Genomic DNA, 22,352 nt, shown 5'->3' on the forward strand with positions numbered 1-22,352 from the left:
TTTTACTCAATTTGGTAACTGTCGGTTAGATAGTTGTCTGTACTTGGAAGATTGCCTTTCTGATTTATCCTGAAGTGGAAAGATCTTGTAGGACGGTTTTCTGCAGCCTGCAGACTATCCTCAGACTTGTATAAATATGGAAATGTTCAGTCTGTTCCTTTGGTATCATTCTCAGCAGATACCTGAAGTGTCTTCTTATGCTGGTCGGTTATTTGTCTTAACCGGATGGCTTCTGGGCTGGTCGTTTATTTGTCTTTAAGCAAATGGCTTCCGGTTATTTGCCTTGGCTTCTGGTCGGTTAATGACCGACTATCTGGTGTTTCCAGCCTTCAGTTTTGACCGATCTTGTCTTTCTTTGTGCGGTCATGTTTCTGGTCGGTTTGATAACTTGACCGGTTGAGTTTTCTTAACCGGCTCAGTGATCTGACCGGTTGGTTTTCTCAATCCGGTTGGGTACTTTGACTGGTCCGGTTCTTTGTTCCTGCATGAGAGGTTTATTTATGTTAAGTTCTGTTGACCGGTCTAATTTTATCTAACAATTTCTCCCTTTTTGATTATTTTATTTAAAATTATCAAAATCATGTAAGATTGCAAACGTAGGCCGGTTCTTTATTTGACTGGATTTTTGAAACTGACTTGAGATAATTTTTTGGAAAAATTTGGAAAAATTTTGAGAAAAATTTTGGAAGATTTTAATCTTTTATCTTATCAATTTCTCCCTTTTTGATTATTTTATTTAAAATTATCAAAACCGTGTAAGATTGCAAGTATAGGCCGGTTTCAAAAATAACTTTATATATATAAAAGTAACCGAAAAAAAGGGAAAATATTATACATGTAGAAACCGAAATAAACATAGATTAAGAAAAGAGATCCCCTATTCTGATTCAAATGGCAGGAAGTCTTTCAACATGTCATCGGTTGGTTGTTCCTCATCTGGTTGAGCCGGTCTTGAAGATGAACCTCCAGTTTGCGGTTGACCGACCGTGCTGATTGAAGCCGTATTGAGAACTCGCTGTCTTGTAGATCGCGGCTCGAGATTCTCTTCGATTTCATCCTCGGTTTGCATAGCCGGGTTCGGTGGAGTTTCAATAATCGTCTCGGTGATCCTCTCCAGCATCCCGGTGACTTGAACCTTCTTTGAGAGTGTTTTCCTTTTCCGTGTTGCCGGAACCGAAGAGGAGGAAGCCGCCTTGGTCCTCTTGTGAGCCTTTTCGAAGTTGTGGTATGTGTCTTGCTGAGCTTTTAACCGATTGGCCTCTTCGACTTGTTTTGCCGCCATGATTTTTGCGAGTTCCGGATTTCTGGCCGCTATATTTTGTGCGCGTACGGCTATTTCCTCATCAGTCAATCGCGGTGCTTCCTTCGCTTTCCGCGTTTCTTCGTCCAGCGCATCCTGGATATCCTTAGCCGCTCGAGCGTTTGCTTCCTCAACCGCTTTATCAGCATTAAGCTTGGCATTTATCAACTCAGTCACCTGTTCGGTGAGCGCCTTGAGGTCGGCTTCAAGCTTGTCGTTGCGCTCTTCAAGACTTGCATTCTTCTTTTCAAGATATGTGACCCTGTCAAGTGTCGAACCGACTTTGGTGCTTGACCGCCCTAGGTCCTCATCTACCTTTGTGAGTCGTTGATCGGTTTTCTCTTGAAACCGTTCCAAGTCATCCAACATCTTGGAGGTCTTATCTTCCAAGTCTTCGGTTCGCTTAAGATGTTCGTTGTGAAGAATGGTATCGTCCCGGTAGTCGGCTTCGATCTCTGTGATCCGGGCATCTGCTTTCACAAGATCATCCCTCGTTGTTTTAGATAACTTGATTGTTTGAAGCGCGGCTTTCTTGATTTTCCTCTTCCATGGTCGAACCTTTCTTTTGGCAAACTCTTGAATGAGAGTCTTAACCCTTTCTTCTGTAACGACCGATTCTGAATCCCCAGGTTGATTAGTTTCAAGTGGCCCGGTGAAAGGAGTCTCCGTCCTTTCGTCGGTTTCGTTGATGACCGGATCCGCTAGAGGAGGCGTATCACCTCGATTCTGACCGTCATCGGTCTCAAGACGCGGAGAGTACGTTGTATCTCGCTGTCTGCGTACCGCTTCAAGCCGCTCTATCTCGTCAATGAATTCTCCTTTCTTGACTTTAAGTATATCCAACACCAGGAGTTGTAATTTAGCCTTCGGTGCTCCCGCAACATATCGTTCTGATAGCTTTCGTATATGTGCGGTTAGCTTTTGTAGCCGAGCACGTGGTTCCACTATTGCGTGTCGGTCCATGGCTTCGTTAGGATCTTCGACATTTGTGAGTCTGATAACGTCTTCCTCTATCTCCAAAATTCTTTCAAATCTTTGTCCGGTGGTTAGGTCCGGTAACACATGTTTGAAGAATTTATTGCACCGGATCAGGAACCACTCACTGTATGCTTGTGCTGCCTTTTTAGCTTGCAGATGAATTTCTTCTAAGACTTTGCGTACAATTTTCTCGGCCATCTTCTGGTCGTTGTCAGCGGGAACCTCTTCCTCCCCACGGCCGTCTGCACCGGCATCGGTGTTTTCAAGGCTTGCGGCCGCACCGACATTGTCAAGACTTGTGGCCGATTGTTTCTCTTCAATTGGTCCTTCTTTATCAGAAGGGTTTTCATCAGATTTCTGCGAGGCGGTTCGGTCAGACGTGAAGGCCGAATCTTCCTCATCTCGTGTTTCCGAGGGCGGTTCCGTGAATACTATCGGTTCTTTATCCTTCTTGCCTCCGGGTCCGCCCTTTACCGGAGCAGGCTTCTTAGCTGCTGCTTTCTTTATTCGGCCTCCTGAAGAACCGGAGGCCGGCTGCTTTTTCTCCAGGAATTTGCGGGATCTAATTATTTTGCTTGATGAGAGAAGAACACCCGGACCGGTGTTGATGTTGTTGTGGAGCATGATCTTTCCAAGTGGGTTGGCGTAACCCCATGACCGGGTGGAATCCGGTTTCACCATGTCTTTTAGGTTTTGAAAGATCTCATTCGCCTAGTTAACGTTTATACCGTTTAGTAAGCCGATAAGCATCTCGATTTTGGCCCTGGTGCGGTTGTCGAAATTTCCACCTCTCGCCTGAACCGACTTAGTGAAGATGTCACAGAGCGGTATATATTCCAGTCGTAGTGATGACTTCTTATCGGATACCTTTACAGGAGCCCCGGTTGCCGAGAGAATCTGGCAAGCCGCCTCGAATGTTGTTTGGTCTAGTTCCATCGAAGCTTTGCGTCCATTTGTTGGAAGACGTAGGATTTCCGCAACCGACTCTTCGGTTATGTCGAATTGCTTGCCGCCAACAGTTACGGTTATTTTGTCGCCAGAGAGAGATTCGGTTTTAAAGAACTCTTCAACCGCTTCCTTGTAAAGAACGAAAGGACCGCCTAGAAAGTACTCGAGTCCGGCTTCGGAAATCCGGGTAAGAACTTACTTTGCCGGAACCGAACCGTTTTGTCTGATTTCCTCAAAATCCACATGGATGATGTGTTTGAACAATGCCGATTCACGACCTATTGTTGATGATTGAGAGAGTTTGAGAGAACAAAAGAATAACCGCTGTGAGAGAGTTTGAGAGACTAGAGAGAGAAAGTTATTTCGCGTAGGAGAAAAATGAAATGGCCAAGAGTCCCTTTTATAGGCGCGGTCTGGAAGCTCAACCGTCGCAAACCGTCCCATCACCTTGGGCGGGAATTTTCCCTCCAAGTGATTTTGGCGGCAAACCATGGGCGGTAATGAAAATGGCGGCAAATTATGGGCGCCAAATCAGAGGCGGGAAATTTGAGCGGGAGCTTTTGGCGGGATATGTTGGCGGGAATATTTCCCTCCAAAAGTTTCGATTTCGGTTTTGATGGTGCAATCCCTTTTTGAAACCGTATTATGAAGTGATTTATGAACCGCAATAATGCGGTGTTTTGATCTTGACCGGAAAGTTCTACGAACACAGGTTTGTCTATCGATTTAACCGGTTATTTAGATGAGTGTTCTGAATTTTTACAACTTTTGATTAAGCGGTTCTTCTTGAGACCGTGCATAACTTCGAAGACGCGGTTTCTTTGATATTGACCGGATATTTCAACGAAGTTACTTAATAATATTAACCGGATACTTAGATGGATATTCTGATTGTTACTTTGACCCGGTTATTTAGACTGAAATAGAGTTTCATTGAATGAAGGTACAAGATAGAAACCGATATATGGATCGGTTTGGAAATAGAAATACATAAGAAATAAAGATATAACTTATGTGATAACGACTCTTAAAAGTTTCTCTTCCACTCCATCCACGTCAAGGATGTTTGAAGGAGATGCCGGTGTGCCCGGTCCAAATTCTGGGCGGTACTTGAGAATAATCCGACTGATGTGAGGAGCATAACCGAGACCTTTCTTGGTTAGCACCATGGTTTTCAGGTTCTGAAAAATGACCGATGACCAATTGATGGCCGTGTTGCTAACAATGTAGGTCATCGTGTCGAATGTTTTCTTGGAGTAACGCTGATTCAGGGATTGACAAATGATAGAGCGGTTTACAATCTCATGAAGGAGTTGGTGAGCAAGGCGGGTTTTTAACCCATGATTTTCCACCGGCACATCGGTTCAAGAGAAGAATATTGAGTGATCGGTTGCTGCACTCCCCACCTGGGTTGGGAAGTCGGAAAACCCTTCTGTGGGCAGGTTGAACATCTGGGCAAATTCGGCTTCATCCAGCCAGAAAGTGTGATCTCTCACCGTGGAAACGATATAGTTTCCTGTGATGCAAGCACTTCTAAAGAAGGTATTGACATCTTCAAGAAGTATGGGACCGGATTCTTCGAGAAAGGTGCGAAGACCGGTGTCAATGAGAGATTCAAACATGACCTCCTTGGTTTCTATATCCCAATGTTCCATACATGAATCGAAGTTGCTGCTCAAGAAGTTTCCTAGAGTTCGGCTCGGCATGATTCAAACTTTGCTAATAGAGAGAGAAGGAGTTCAAGAGATTTATGATTTGAGATGTGTTAATTTGATTAGGAAAGATCTCTTTATATAGATCCGGTTTTGGAGGGGAAAACATCAACATTGAATGTCAGTTTTGTCTTATTGGAGAAGAGAATATTTATGTTTCCAAAGTGTGTTGGAAAGAGGTTACTTTTGACCGATTGCGGAGCTCGAGGTAGGAATTTAGATGAAAAGTAACCAAGTTAGTTGGGTAGTAATTACTCATGTAGTTGGGGTTACCTCATTAATTAAATGTTACTTTTCATTAATGACTGATGCAACAACACACTGAAAAGTAATCGATTGAAACCGAAGATAACTTAGACTAAACCGAAGAGAACATAGATGAAACTGAAATGATCATAAGAGAGTTGAACAAAGATACAGCCGGTGCGTGCAGCAAAATGACCGGGTGTAGAAATGAGTGACCTAATATCCGCTTGAGTTGGTGTGACCGTTGGAGTGACGGTTCCTCCTCTTCCAAGCCTTCTCAAATTGCTCATAGAAAGAGTCGGTTACTTCCTTGGTAAGTACTTGGGCTTGGTTCAGCCCTTCCCCCGGGCATGTTGGAACTCCAAGCTCTAGAAGCAGACAGCTTATTTGAGGAACGAGGCCGACTGTTTGAACGCCAATCATCCAGACTAGGACGTCGAATAGTACCCTCGACCAATTGACCGGTGTGTCAGTAGTTATAGCAGCCATCATGTTGAAGGCAGCGGTGCAGTATGTGTTGGTCACATCCCTTCCCAGGATGCCTCGACCGATTATGTCATTGAGAAGCTGGTATTCAGCTTTCAATAGTGACTTAGCACCGTGGTCATCCACTGGATGGCTTGACCGGGCAAAGGCTAAGGAGATCTCGGCTTTTAGTTCAGCCGGTATGTTGAGGTCAGTTAGCCCCTGCTTTAGTAGGTTAAAGCATCTGGCAAAGTCATTTTCGGTAAAGTCAAATACGATTCCTCCTACCCTTGACTAGATGTGAGTGTCAAAGTGAGGAGTTCCACGAAAAACCCTAGCGTTGTAAAAGAATTCCAGGACAGACTCAGAATAGATGACATGTTTGTCATCTAGAAAGTTTTGGAGACTAGTGTCTTCAAGTGACTTGATCATCTTGAAGACCTCATAATGCTCAGTGCTTTGAGCAGAGTTGAAATCCACTTGAAGGATGTTTGGAAACTGAGACATTTTGTCTTAGTGAGAGGAAGAGTTATACAACTTGTGATTGTTTTATTTAAGGTTTGTTCAACTTATATACTAGTGGAGAGAGGATCTTATTATCCAGGTATCATAGGTGATAATATCTATTATCCACAGGATAAAGAGTTTTGCATTAAATAAGCATGTCTACAGCCTAGGGTGTTGGTCATAGACCTGGACCATGAAAGATATCAAATCTTCACGTCTTTTTAGGTGCGACCATTTTACTTTGAAAAGATAATATTTCAGAGTAGATAAGTTTTAAACACAGATAATTATTCCACTTTTGTTCGAAGACCAAATAATCTAAGATAAGCTATTTCTGAACCGGTCAGTTATCAGTTATTCGTCCCGATGCGGTTATTTGGTGTATGCACTAAGTAACCGGTCGGTTTACTCTGACTGATAGACCAGGCGGTTCTTCCATAGACGCCTTGGAAGATTTGAAATCCGACAATTTAGGAGGAACTACCGGTTTTGTCTATCCGAACTGATTTCCCTTTTAAGCATCCTTAGGGATGATCTGACTAATGTCGGTTAAACCGAGTGTAAGTCTGAATTGAGAGAACTTAGCTTCCTGTAGAGGCTTGGTGAAGATATCGGCTACTTGTTGATCTGTTGGTACGTATTCCAACCGGATGTGCTTTAGCATGACATGTTCCCGAATGAAGTGGTGCCTTATGTCAATGTGCTTGGTTCTAGAGTGTAGAACCGGATTGTAGGTGATCGCTATGGCACTAGTGTTATCACAAAAGATCGGGAACTCTTCGGCTATGACACCGAAATCCTTTAGTTGTTGTTGGATCCAAAGAAGTTGTGAACAACAGCTTCCGACCGCCAGGTATTCAGCTTCTGCGGTTGATGTGGCAACTGATGTTTGTTTCTTGCTATGCCATGAAACAAGCCGGTCACCTAGGAATTTGCATGTTCTGCTGGTGCTTTTTCTATCAATCTTGCAACCTGCATAATCTGCATCTGAGTAACTCGTTAGGTTAAAGGATGAATCCTTTGGATACCATAGGCCGACGTCAGGTGTTCCCTTTAGGTATTTCAATATTCGCTTTGCGGCTGTGTAGTGGGATTGTTTTGGATTGGCTTGGAATCTTCCACACACACCGACTTCAAATAGAATATCCGGTCTACTTGCTGTCACGTATAGGAGAGAACCGATGATGCCCCGGTACGCGGTCAGGTCTATTAATTGACCCTCATCATCTTTGTCCAATTTGACCGATGAGCTCATTGGAGTAGCCGCTGAGGAGCATGTATCCATCCCAAATTTCTTTAACAGTTCTTTAGTGCACTTGGGTTAACTTATGAAAGTTCCTTTTTCGAGTTGTTTAACCTGAAGACCTAGAAAGAAACTTAATTCTCCCATCATACTCATTTCAAATTTGTTAGTCATCAGGGTTGAGAATTTATCACATAACTTAGGATCAGTTGAACCGAAGATGATATCATCTACATAGATTTGAACAAGTAGGATATGTTCCTTTTTCTCAAACTTAAATAACGTTTTATCCACCGAACCGATGGTGAAGTCATATTTTAACAAAAATGTGGTTAGTGTGTCATACCAGGCTCTAGGTGCTTGCTTTAGACCGTATAAAGATTTGTTTAACCGGTATACATGGTTGGGTAGTTCGGCATTTTTAAAACCGGGTGGTTGTTCAACATACACCTCTTCACGTAGGTCACCATTCAAAAATGCACTTTTAACATCCATTTGGAAAACCTTAAAATTTTTGAATGCAGCAAAGGCTAGAAAAATCCTAATAGCTTCAATTCTAGCTACAGGGGCGAATGATTCTTCAAAATCAATGCCTTCTTCCTGTTTATAACCTTGTGCCACCAATCTGGCTTTGTTCCTTGTGACCAAATCGTCTTCATTGAGTTTATTTCTAAATACCCATCTTGTTCCTATGACCGGTTGATCTTTTGGTCTAGGGACTAGGTACCAGACTTTATTACTCTCGAACTGGTTTAATTCTTCTTGCATTCCCAAGATCCAATCCGGATCTGACAATGCTTCATCCACTCTTTTCGGCTCAATCTGGGATATAAAGGCGGAATTAAAGTATTCCTTCAGAATTTGACGCCTAGTTCGAACAGGTTCTGAAGGGTCACCTATAATCTGCTCAGGAGGATGTTTAGTATTCTTTTTGAAATTCGGTTCAGGAATGTCTACCAGATTACCGTTTGCTTGATCAAGGCTAGACATATCGGTAGGCTGAACAGGATTGTCAAACCGACCGATTTCCTTGGTTTGAACCAAAGTGTCAGCTTCCTGTCGTGAGACAGCTTGATCCGGCTGGGTTTCAATATTACCCATTTGGTCATGGACAAACCGCCTGAAAACCGGAATCTCATCTTCACTATCAGAATGGATATTGTTGTTTTCCAGTCTGTTGTGTAGATCAAAGCATGATGCAGTATTACTTTCAACCGATTCATAAAAAACAACATGAAGTGATTCCTCCACGGTTAAGGTTCTATTGTTGTACACTTTATATGCTTTACTTACTGTTGAGTAACCTAACATGATCCCAGTATCGGTTTTTGCATCAAAAGCAGAAAGATAGGTTTTACCATTTATGTGAATATAACATTTACAACCGAAAATCTTAAGGTACTTAAGGTTGGGAACCCTGTTAAAATATACCTCATACGGTGTTTTGTTGTGAAATTTGTTAATTAAAGACCGGTTTTGTGTGTAACATGCAGTATTGATAGCCTCAGCCCAAAATTTCTGAGTAGTACCCGAATCGGCTATCATGGACCGTGCGGCTTCCTTGAGAGTTCGGTTTCTTCTGTCGGCCAGACCATTTTGTTGAGGAGTCCGAGCGCTAGACAACTCGTGTCTAATACCGGATTCATCAAGAAATGCGGTTAAGGTACTATTGGTAAATTCGGTACCTCTATCACTTCTAATGCTATTAATGCGTGTTGATTTTTCATTTTGCAAACGTTTAATTAGTGTGATCAAATTTGATGCGGTTTCACGTTTGGATGGTAAGAATATTACCCATGTAAATCTAGAGTAATCATCAACAACTACAATGGTGTAGAGCATACCTCCTAAATCGGTCCAAATAAATCCATGTGAAGGAGATCTAAGCATCGGTTAGATTGAATGTGTCATTTACTCTTAAAGGTTGACCTAGTTTGTTTGCCCATTTGACATGCTGAACAAACCTTATCCTTGTTAAATACTATGTCAGGAATGCCTTCGACTAACTTTTTACCGCGAATATAGTTTAAGGTTTTCATGTTCAGATGGTTTAGTCTCTTATGCCACAGCCAGGTTTGATCAGTCTTAGCTATCATGCATACAGGATATTCTACTTTAGTTTTCCAGTCTACCTTGTAAATATTTCCTAGCCTATTTCCGGTTAGTAGTATGATACCTTGAGAGTTCTTAACTAAGCATGCATGTTTAAGAAATTCTACCGTGTATCCAGCATCACACATTTGACTAATACTTAGCAAGTTAAAACGTAGGTTTTCAACTAAGAGTACATTATCAATTGTCAGGTTACCATGGACAATCTTACCCTTGCCCACAGTTCTACCTTTTGAGTTGTCACCGAAAGTGATTAGTGCACCGGTTTCTATTCTGATGTCGGTTAGCAGGTTGTTGTTCCCGGTCATATGCCTGGAGCAACCACTATTCAAGTACCATTCAGAATTTCCTAGTCGTTTCTTTGAATCCTGCAAAATGTACATATTTACAACTATTTGGTACCCACATTTACTTGGGTCCACATGCGATTAGTCCCTTGGGCATCCAAACCTTGACAAACCGGACATCTTTCTTTGCTAAGGTCTTGACCGTCCTTTTGGCACTCGGTTTTGGATACTTCGGTTTTTCTACGAAGGCCTTAAATGAGGGTGATTTTTGGTTTGTCCTAGGCGGTTGAGGATTGGCTCTCCTATTATTGAGCAGGTTGGCTTTCCTTTTCTCAGGGTGAAGCCATTTCTCAGAATCAGTTGGACCTACATAGGTTAGTTTTTCTACCGTATAGTAGGCGGTCAATTCATCTTCAGCGGTTAAGGAGCTTTTAATGAAACTTATAATAGGGAGGTCGTCCTTTGTGAACCTTACTTTGTCTACGGGTTTTTGGTTTTGGATCTATCATTTTTGTAACCTAAACCAAACATGCAAAAAGGATGTCTCTTATAACTACACATCTTCTTTACCATGTCACTAGATCTCTTATATGCGGCCATTTTATACTGGAGTCGGGCATTTTCTTCCTCGGTCAGTTCTCGAACTGATTCATTAGGCTGTTCGGTCTTGAGTGATGGTTCCGGTGCTAATTCGGTTTCTAAGGTAGGGGTTTCATCAGGTTCTATGATCTCTAGTTTGGTTAGAGTGGATATTTCTGGTTCTGTCAGAGTGGGTACTGTAAGGTCGGCTCTAAAGTTGAGTTGCTTAGGTAACCGGGCTAGTAGGTTCTTATATTCTGCTACCATATCATTCAATGCATTATATAACTCATCTTTAGTAAATTCTTCACAAGGAGAGTCAAATACTTGTTCCTCATTTGCCATGAGGCATGTGAGTTCATCATCACTGTCACTGTGAGCCCATAGACTTCCTCCATCATCGGCTATCAGTGCTTTATGAACCTCACTTCCTTCACCGGTTTGTTGATAGTTGTTTCGGTTATTTTGATTGTCCGGTTTCCGGTCATCCCTCCTCGGTTTTCTGCATTCCCACTTGAAATGTCCCAAACAGTTCCAGTTATAACATCTTACATTTGATTTATCACCATAGTTGTAGTTGTTTGTCGGTTGGCTCCTTTTCATAAACCTCCCAAATTTCTGTGCAAGCATTGCCATGACATCTTCGGTGAACTGTTCGGTGGTTCTAATCGGTGCAGGTAAGATCGGTTCTGTGGATGTGATCAGTGCTCTGGTTGAGGTTGAGGCTGAAACCTCTTCTTCAGTCCTAGATCTCATTTCGAACTAATATGCCTTAAGGTCTTCGAATACATCATGTAGTTTCATCTTGCTTAGGCAGTTTGATTCCCTCATTACCATTGTCTTTATGTCCCACGCACTTGGAAGAGATCTTAATGCTTTCATGATGACCTCCTTGTTGTCATACTTCTTGCCAAGAGTTGCTAGCTCATCTAACACGCCTGTGAACCGGTCACTGTATTTTCTCATTGTTTCTCCCGGTTTCATCTTGATGCTTTCAAACTTCTGAGTAGCTACCATTACCTTGTTTTCCTTGGTTCTTTCATTTCCCTCATAAATCTGAATAACTGTGTCCCATGTTTTTTTTGCGGTTTTGCAGTCTCTGATCTTGCAATACGTGTTTCTGTCCACACTGTTGGAGATCCGGTTTCTGGCATGGTTATCCAGGTTATTTCTCCTCCTGTCTTCAGCTGTCCATTCCTTCATGTCCTTGTCAATGATTATTGGTCCTTCGGCCAAGATGAACTGCATCTCGTCATCCATGGTGATTAAGTGTAGGTGCATGCGTGCCTTCCAGTTGGCAAAGTCATCACCTTCTAGCATTGGAGGCCTATTAAACGACATGCTTGCTTGAGTATTGAAACTAACTGCTCTGATACCAATTGTTAGGATCTAGGTCGCGGCTGGAGGACCGGGGTTGGGCCGGTCAGCGCGTCACACTCAAAGGGTGGTGATTAATCCGGTTAGAGATTAACACCGGGGTTTCAATACTACACAAACTGTCACAAACCCTTGAACCAGGTTCAAGCGCGGAAGAGGTTTGTTTCAGGTTGAAGCAGCACACTTACAGGATAGGCAGAGCCAGTTTTTAATAGGACATGTTTGGAAATTGATGGGTCGGTTTTTGTAACTTGGTGATTCGGTTTAGATAGTGTGGAGTTGGTCAGGATGGTGTAGGTCGGTTAGTACAGATCGGTTATAAAGTAAATCAGGCAGAAAATAAATAACAAGACAGATTTTTATGGATGTTCGGAGATAAAACTCATACGTCACCCTTCCTCTCGAAACCGCGAGAAGGATATTCACTAAGAAATACAAATACAATCCGATCGAGACTTATTTCATGCTCGATAACACTCGTACAATTTATACCAAAATTGTAAATACACACTTCAACTTTAGCACTTAGGCCTTTTCTAGAGAGAGAGCACGATCTTATCACTTGTAAATTAATTGTTCACTGTGTCCCTCTTAAAATCTCTTGTGTCTCACATTTACTCTTCTTCAGCTGCTCCTTTTATAGGTGAAATATGCCAACGGTCATATTTCATTTCCTTGAATTTGATTGGCTGAGCAGAGGTTCAATGATTCAGACCTGGCGGTCAACCTTTCAGACTTGGTAGTCTGTTCTTCCAGTGTGTAGGGACAAACCGGCTAGGTTTATCTTTTACTCAATGTGGTAACTATCGGTTTAGACAGTTGTCTGTACTTGGAAGATTGCCTTTCAGATTTATCCTGAAGTGGAAAGATCTTGTAGGACGGTTTTCTGCAGCCTGCAGACTGTCCTCAAATTTGTATGAATATGGAAATGTTCAGTCTGTTCCTTTGGTATCATTCTCAGCAGATACCCGAAGTTTCTTCTTATGCTGGTCGGTTATTTGTCTTAACCGGATGGCTTCTGGGCTGGTCAGTTATTTGTCTTTAAGCAAATGGCTTCCGGTTATTTGCCTTGGCTTCTGGTCGGTTAATGACCGACTATCTGGTGTTTCCAGCCTTCGTTTTGACCGATCTTGTCTTTCTTTGTGCGGTCATGTTTCTGGTCGGTTTGATAACTTGACCGGTTGAGTTTTCTTAACCGGCTCAGTGATCTGACCGGTTGGTTTTTCTCAATCCGGTTGGGTACTTTGACTGGTCCGGTCTTGTTCCTGCATGGGAGGTTTATTTATGTTAAGTTCTGTTGACCGGTCTAATTTTATCTAACACATTTCATAGTCAGCCAATGACCCTACCTGGATTTGCCATAAAAATGTTTAAGGTGCTGATCCCATAAGCTAATATTTGGTCTGGTGCAAACCATGGAGTACATGATTGATCCAACAGCACTAAAATAAGGAACTTTTTCCATATATGCTTGATCTGAACTGGTTTTCGAAGAACTTGCAGCTGTCAAAGGAAACTGATTTTGTAATAGGCATTTTAGCTGGTTTGGCTCCTCTGATCCCAAACTTGTCTATTACCTTTTCAAGATAACCCTTCTGACTGAGAGTCATTAAACCTTTCACTCTGTCTCTTACTAACCTTATGCCCAGAATTTTTCCAGCACTGCCTAAGTCCTTCATATCAAATTCTGAATTAAGGACTGCCTTCAAATTCTTTATTCTTAAGAATTCTTTGCTAATCAGTAGCATATCATCTACATAGAGTAGAAGATAATCAGCATCTTGGATTTTCGATCCTCTGAAATACAGGCATGTATCGTAGCTGCTTCGGATAAACCCTTGATGAGAAATGAAGGCATCGAATCTCAAGTACCACTGTCTTGGAGATTTCTTGAGGCCATACAATGATTTTTGTAGCAGACATACCATATATTTACCTTTCTGTAATTCGAAACCCTCTGGCTGCTCCATGAAGATGGTTTCCTCCAGATTTCCATGGAGGAATGTTGTTATGACGTCCATCTGCTCCAGTTCTAAATCAAAATGTGTTACTAGTGATAGCATAATCCGAATAGTCTTGTACTTAACAACAGGTGAGAAAATCTCATTATAATTAATCCCTTCTTTCTGAGAGAAACCCTTGGCCACCAACCGAGCTTTGTACTTGACCCCTTCTTTTATAGTATTTCCTTTCTTGATCTTATAGATCTATTTGGATTTAATCACTGACTGTTTTGACGGTCTTGGAACAAGTATCCATGTCTGGTTAATATGTAGTGAATTAATCTCTTCTTGCATAGTATCAATCCACTTCAGCTTATCCTTTGAGTTTAGTGCTTACTTATAGTCTTCTAGCTCCATCTTACCTATTTCAACTGCAGAAACAAACGCATGAGATAATAAATCAGTATAAGCAGAAAAATCATACCTTTGTGTGGACTTAATTTGTCTCCTTTCCCGATCCCTTGTGAGTTGATAGTCGATATCAGGTTGCCTTGCTTCATCACTTTGTTCATCTACTAACTCTGTTTCAGTGGTAGTTGTTGTTGAATCATGAACTAAGACTGGTGACTCCACATGATCCATATTGCCATAATTCTCCTCCACCGAATCAGTAACTACATGTTATTGAGCCATCATAGGAACATAGTCAACACTTGTTCCTTGCTTGCTTGTATCTGAACCCCCTTGGGTGGTGTTAGATGTTTCTTGAGTAAGGCACACAAATTCTTTCTCATTGAAGATTACATCTCGACTTATTATAGTTTTAAAACCACCTGACTATTTTAACCAAATTCTGTAACCTTTAGACTTCTAGGCTCCAGTTTTCCTTCCTTTTGATGTGCATATGCAGTACATCCAAAAGGTCTGAGATGGGATAAGTTTGGTAGATTTCTAGACCACATTTCTTCAGGAGTTTTAAAGTCAAATGTTGTAGAGGGGCACTGTTAGATAAATTCAGACCGGTTCAAATAAACCTAACTTAAACAAACTTCCCATGCAGGAACAAGGAACCGGACCGGATGAACAAGAGAACTGACTGAAGAAACCTAACCGGTCAAGCTACCAAACCGATCAAGAGTATTCGGAACGTGACCGCACAAAGAAAGGATCGGCCAAAGCTCAAAACCGGAACCATCAAACAGCCGATCATCCACAAAACAAGAATAACCGGAAGAAGTCCGGTTACATCAATACCAAAACACATTCGGCCAAGTCAAACGACCGACCAGTGCAAGAAGACATTTTGGGTATCTGTTGAGAATGATACCAAAGGAACAGACTGAATACTTCCATATCCATGCAAGTCTGAGGAAAGACTGTAGGCTGCAGAAAACAGTACTACCGGATCCTTCTACTTCGGGATAAGCCAGAAAGGAAATCTTCAAAGTACAGACAACTGTCCAAACAGACAGTGCCTACATTGAGTAAAAGACAAACCCAGCAGGTCTGTCTCACAAACCGGAAGAACAGACCGGCAGGTCTGAGACGACCGCAGGTCTGAACCTCTGAGACACTGAATCACTGCACCGCTGATCAGCCAATCAGATTCAAGGCAGTGAAATATGACCGTTGGCATATTTCACCTATAAAAGGAGGCAGTTGCAGAAGAGTAAATGCGGGACATTTGTGGGACATACATTGAGATAACGAGAGCTAAGAGCATTTACTACAAGTGATAACAGTGTGCTATTCTAGAAAGCCTAAGTGTTGAAAGTTAAAGTGTGTTCTACAATTTCGGTGTAAATTGTAAGAGTGTTATCGAGCAGAAAATAAGTCTCGATCGGCTTGTACTTGTATTCCTTAGTGAATATCCTTCTCGCGGTTTCGAGAGGAAGGGGTGACGTAGGAGTTTTATCTCCGAACATCCATAAAATCTGTTGTGTTATTTACTTTCTGCAGGCTTCATTATATAACCGACTAACTTAATCATACCGCTCCAAACCGACTCTATACTAACCATACCGAATATCCAGATTACCGAAACCGACCCACCATCTCCAAATCTTCATCATCCGAAACCGACCGTTCCTATCATACAAGCGTACCGCTTCAACCTGAAAGCAAACCTCTTCCGCGCTTGAACCTAGTTCAAGGGTTTGTGACAGGTTGTGTAGTATTGAAACCCCAGTGTTAATCTCTAACCGGATTAACCACCACCCTACGAGTGAGAACCGTTAACCGGTCCAACCCCCGGTCCACCAGCGGCGACCTAGATCCTAACAATTGCTATCAGAGCAGTTAGTTTCAATACTCAAGCAAACATGTATCAGGATAGGCCTCCAATGTTAGAAGGTGATGACTTTGCCAACTGGAAGGCACGCATGCACCTGCACCTAGTCACCTTGGATGATGAAATGGAATCCATTCTAACCGAAGGACCGATATTCATTGATAAAGATAGAAAAGAATGGACGGCTGAAGATAGGAGAAGGAACAATCTGGACAACCATGCAAGAAACCGAATCTCCAACAGCGTGGACAGAAACACATACTGCAAGATCAGAGATTGCAAAACTGCGAAGGAGACATGGAACACGGTCATCCAGATCTTTGAAGGAAATGAAAGAACAAGGGAGAACAAAATAATGATGGTCACACAGAAGTTCGAAAGTATCAAAATGAAACCAGGAGAAACTATGAAGGAATACAGTGACCGGTTCACTGGTGTGTTAGATGAACTAGCAACTCTGGGCAAAAAGTATGACAACAAAGAGGTAGTTATGAAGGCCTTGAGATCTCTTCCAAGTGCCTGGGATATAAAGACAATGGTAATGAGGGAATCAAAGAGCCTACGTAAGATGAAACTATACGATATATTCGAAGATCTAAAGGCATATGAGTTCGAAATGAAATCTAGAACCGAAGAGGAAGTCTCGGCCTCAACATCAACCAGAGCACTAATCACATCTACAGAACCGGCTGTACCTGCTCCTGTACCCACACCTGCACCGATACCGGTTCCTGCACCCGCACCTATCAGAACAGCCGAACAGTTTACTGAGGACGCCATGGCAATGCTTGCACAGAAGTTTGGGACGTTCATGAAAAGGAGCCAACCGACAAACAACTACTATGGTGACAAATCCAATATAAGATGCTATAACTGTAACTGTATGGGACATTTTAAGTGGGAATGCAGGAAACCAAGAAGGGACACCCAGAAACCGGAATATCAAAATGACAGAAACAATTATCAACAAGCCGGTGAAGGAAGTGAGGTACCGAAAGCACTGATAGCCGACGATGGAGGAAGTTTGTGGGCTCGCAGTGACAGCGACGATGAACTCACGTGCCTCATGGCCAATGAGGAACAGGTATTTGATTCTCCCTATGATGAATTTACTAAAGACGAGTTATATGAAGCATTGAATGACATGGTAGAAGAATATAAGAACCTATTGACCATGTTACCTAAGCACCTCAACATCAGAACCGATCCCATAGTACCTATCCCAATAGAACCAGAGGTACCTATCATAACCGAACCGGAAGTCATACAACCTGATGATACCCACACCCTAGAAACCGAGTTAGATCCTAAGATCGAACAACCTAGTGAACCGACTAGAGAACTAACCGAGGAAGAGAATGCCCGATTTCAATATACGATGGCCGCCTATAAGAGATCTAGCGATATAGTAAAGAATATGAATAAACACTACAGGCACCCTCGTTGTAAGCTTGGCCTAGGATATACAGAGAATAGCTCTAAACACCGAAAACCCATAGAGAAAGCAAGGCTTACAAAAGGAAACCTTCCCTTTATAAAATTTCTTAAGAGCACCTGGACAGCTGAAGAAGAGGAAACCGCATATTATAGGGAAGAGAAGCTAAAATACGATTACGTTGGCCCAACCGATTCATGGCTTGACCTTGAGAAAAGGAAAGTAGAAATCCTCAAATATAAGAAAGATTTCCCTGAACCGCGTAGGTCAAACTATAGATCACCGAATCAAAGACCGTCACCATTTAGGACATTTGAAGGAAAGCCGAAATACACCAGACCAAGTGTCAAAAGGACAGTTAAAACCCTAGCAAAGAAGACCGTCCGGTTTATTAAAGTTTGGGTACCTAAGGGACTAACCGCATGTGGACCCAAGTAAATGTGGGTACCAAATAGTTGTAAATATTTACATTTTGCAGGATCCAAAGAAATGACTAGGAAACTCCGAATGGTTCTTGGACAGCGGTTGCTCCAGGCACATGACCGGAAATAGCAATTTGCTAATCGACATCAGATCAGTAACCGGTGCTCTAATTACCTTCGGTGACAACTCAAAGGGTAAAACTGTGGGCAAGGGTAAGATTGTCCATGGTAATCTAACTATTGATAATGTACTTCTAGTTGAAAACCTACGCTTTAATCTACTTAGCATTAGTCAGATGTGTGATGCCGGATACACGGTAGAATTCCTTAAACATGCATGCTTAGTTAAGGACTCTCAAGGTATTGTACTACTAACCGGAAATAGGATAGGCAACATCTATAAGGTAGACTGGAAAACAAGAATAGAATATCCTATATGCATGATAGCTAAGACTGATCAAACCTGGCTGTGGCATAAGAGACTAAATCATCTAAACATGAAAACCTTAAACTACATTCGTGGTAAAAAGCTAGTTGAAGGTATTCCTGATATAGTATTTAACCAGGATAAGGTTTGTTCAGCATGCCAAATAGGTAAACAAACTAGGTCATCTTTTAAGAGTAATGGAAATATTCAATCTAGCCGATGCCTAGATCTTCTTCACATGAATTTATTTGGACCGATTCAGGTCATTAGCCTAGGAGGTATGCTTTACACCATGGTAGTTATTGATGATTATTCTAGATATACATGGGTAATATTTCTACCATCTAAACGTGAAACTGTATCAAAACTGATCACACTTCTTAAGCGGTTGCAAAATGAAAAATCAACTCGTATCAATAGCATTCGAAGTGATCGAGGTACCGAATTCACTAATAGTACATTAACTGCATATCTTGATGAATCCGGCATTAGACACGAGTTGTCTAGCGCTAGGACTCCTCAACAAAATGGCCTGGCCGAGAGAAGAAACCGGACTCTCAAGGAAGCCGCACGGTCTATGATAGCCGACTCCGGCATTGCTCAGAAATTTTGGGCTGAGGCTATCAATACTGCATGCCATACACAAAACCGGTCTTTGATTAACAGATTTCACAACAAAACACCATATGAGGTTTATTTTAACAGAGTTCCTAAACTCAAGTACCTCAGGATTTTCGGTTGTAAATGTTATATTCATATAAATGGTAAAAGTCAACTCACCGCTTTTGATGCAAAGACCGATACCGGCATTATGCTAGGATACTCGTCAGTAAGTAAAGCATATAGAGTATATAATAATAGAACTGCAACCATGGAGGAAACAATTCACGTTGTTTTCGATGAATCGGTTGAAAGCAATACTGCTTCATGCTTTGATCTACACAACAGACTGGAAAATAACGATATTCATTCTGATAATGAAGATGAGACTCTGGTCTTCAGGCGGTTTGTCCATGACCTAATGGGTAATATTGATACCCAGCCGGATCAAGCTGTTCCACAACAGGAAGCTGACACTTCGGTCCAATCCGAGGGAGTCGGTCGGTCTGACAATCTCGTTCAGCCTACCAACAAGTCTAGCCTTGATCAAACAAACGGTAACTTGGTAGACACTCCTGAACTGAATCTCAGAAGAAACAGTAAACATCCTCCTGAGCAAATTATAGGTGACCCTTCAGAACCTGTTCGAACTAGGAGTCAACTTCTGGAAGGATATTTTAACTCTGCTTTCATATCCCAGATTGAACCAAAAAGAATAGATGAAGCATTGTCAGATCCGGATTGGATCTTGGGAATGCAAGAAGAGCTAAACCAGTTCGAGAGCAGTAAAGTCTGGTACTTAGTTTCCAGACCGAAAGATCAATCGGTCATAGGAACAAGATGGGTACTCAGAAACAAACTCAATGAGGACGGTTTGGTCACGAGGAACAAAGCCAGATTAGTGGCTCAAGGTTACAAACAGGAAGAAGGCATTGACTTTGAAGAGTCATTTGCTCCTGTAGCCAGGATTGAAGCCATTAGGATTTTTCTTGCTTTTGCTGCTTTCAAAAACTTCAAAGTTTTTCAAATGGATGTTAAAAGTGCATTTCTGAACGGTGATCTACGTGAAGAAGTGTACGTTGAACAACCACCCGGTTTCAAAAATGCTGCATTTCCAAACCATGTATACCGGCTAAACAAAGCTTTATACGGTCTAAAGCAAGCACCTAGAGCCTGGTATGACACACTAACCGCATTTCTATTAGAGCATGATTTCACCATCGGTTCGGTGGATAAGACACTGTTCAAATTTGAAAAGAAGGAACATATCCTACTCGTTCAGATTTATGTAGATGACATTATTTTTGGTTCCACTGACCCCAAGCTTTGTGACAAATTCTCAAAAATGATGACTGACAAGTTTGAAATGAGTATGATGGGAGAATTAAGTTTCTTCCTAGGTCTTCAGGTTAAACAACTTAAAGAAGGAACATTCATCAGTCAACTTAAATATACCAAGGAGCTGCTAAAGAAATTCGGGATGGACACCTGCTCCTCGGCGGCTACTCCAATGAGCTCATCAGTTAAGCTGGACCGGGATGACGAGGGCCAATCGGTAGACCAGATTGCATACCGGGGCATGATCGGTTCCCTACTGTACCTGACAGCGAGTAGACCGGACATCCTGTTTGCAGTTGGTGTGTGTGGAAGATTCCAAGCAAATCCAAAGCAATCCCATTACACAGCCGCAAAGAGGATACTGAAGTATCTGAAAGGCACTCCCGATGTCGGTCTGTGGTATCCAAAGGACTCATCCTTTAATCTAACAAGCTACTCAGACGCAGATTATGCAGGGTGCAAGATCGACAGGAAAAGCACCAGTGGAACATGTCAGTTCCTAGGTGACCGACTGGTGTCATGGCACAGCAAAAAACAGACGTCGGTGGCTACATCAACCGCGGAGGCTGAATACTTGGCGGCCGGAAGTTGCTGTTCTCAACTCCTCTGGATCCAACAGTAGCTGAAGGACTTCGGTATCACAGCCAAAGAGTCCCCGATTTTCTGTGACAACACGAGTGCCATAGCGATCACCTACAATCCGGTTCTCCACTCCAGAACCAAGCACATCGACATAAGGCATCATTTCATCCGAGAGCATGTCACGCTGAAGCATATCCGGCTGGAATACGTATCGACCGATCAACAAGTAGCCGATATATTCACGAAGCCGCTACAGGAAGCTAAGTTTTCTCAATTCAGGCTTACTCTCAGTTTAACCGACATTAGCCAAATCCTTCCAAAGGATGCTTAAAGGGAAACCGGTTCAAGCAGACAAACCGGTAACTCTTCCTAAGCTGTCGAACTTCGAATCTTCGGGGTGTCTGTGGAAGAACCGCCCAGTCTATCAGATGGAGTAAACCGACCGGCTACTTGGTGCATACACCAAATAACCGCATCGGGATGAACAACTGATACCTGACCGGTTCGGAAGCAGGTTACCCTAGATTATTTGAATCTCAAATAGAAGAGGAATAGTTATCAGAGGTTAAGGATATCTGCTCTGCATCATTACCCTTTCAAAGTAACATGGTCGCGCCTAAAAAGACGTGAAGATCTTTTGATATCTTTCACGGTTCAGGCCTATGACCGACACCTAGACTGCAAACTTGCCTATTTCATGCAAAATCTCTTATCCTGCAGTTAATACATGTCATCCCATTCAATGCTTGGACAATAGGATAGCCCCTAAACTAGTATTTAAGTGAAGCAAACGCTCACATTAACACTCACAAGTCACAAGAATATCCTCTCTCTAAGGCAACCTAACCATGTCTCAATTCCCAAACATCCTCCAAGTCGATTTTGAATCCTGCTCTGGTACCGAACACTATGAGGTGTATCGGATGATCAAGAAACTGGAAGATATTGGCCTCCAGTATTTTCTGGATGACAAGCAAACTATCTACCCTAAGTCCGTCTTGGAATTTTACTATAATGCCAGGGTATTCCGGGGCACACCCCACTTTGATACCCACATCCAATCAAAGGTTGGGGGTATAATCTTCGACTTCACCGAGCAGGACTTCGCTCGGTGCTTCGGTCTGCCCAAGCAAGGGATCACAGATCTCAATCCTCCGGCCGATATTAAGGCAGAGGTCTCCCTCTCCCTTGCCCGGTCGGATGAGCCTGTTGATGATCATGGCTCTAAGTCTCTCTTGAGGGCTGAGTATCAGCTCCTCAACGATGTAATAGGAAGGGCATCTTTGGAAGAGATGTCACCAACACCTATTGCGCGGCGAATTTCAACATGATGGCGGCCATCATCACCAGCACGCCGGTCAACTGGTCCCGGGTGCTATTCGACACTCTCATCTGGATGGTCAACATCCGGTCGGTCGGTCTTATTCCACAAATAAGCACCCTTCTGGTGGAACTTGGTGTTCCAACCTGTCCTGGCGAGGGCTTGAACCAGGCCCAGGTACTAACCAGAGGGACGACCGATTCATTCTATGATCGGTTTGAAAGAGAATGGAGGAGGAGG

At 42.5% G+C, this 22,352-nt stretch overlaps 1 protein-coding gene across 1 annotated transcript; it reads right to left on the reverse strand.

The window, feature by feature from the left end:
- Positions 1-877: 877 nt before the first annotated feature.
- LOC124943832 lies at positions 878-2,959 on the reverse strand. The gene has a single exon (XM_047484319.1). It carries the CDS (start codon positions 2,957-2,959, stop codon positions 878-880), a length of 2,082 nt encoding a protein of 693 aa, XP_047340275.1.
- Between the last annotated feature and the right edge of the window lie 19,393 nt (positions 2,960-22,352).

Source organism: Impatiens glandulifera, chromosome 1, assembly GCF_907164915.1.
Source record: "Impatiens glandulifera chromosome 1, dImpGla2.1, whole genome shotgun sequence".
NCBI lineage: Eukaryota > Viridiplantae > Streptophyta > Magnoliopsida > Ericales > Balsaminaceae > Impatiens > Impatiens glandulifera.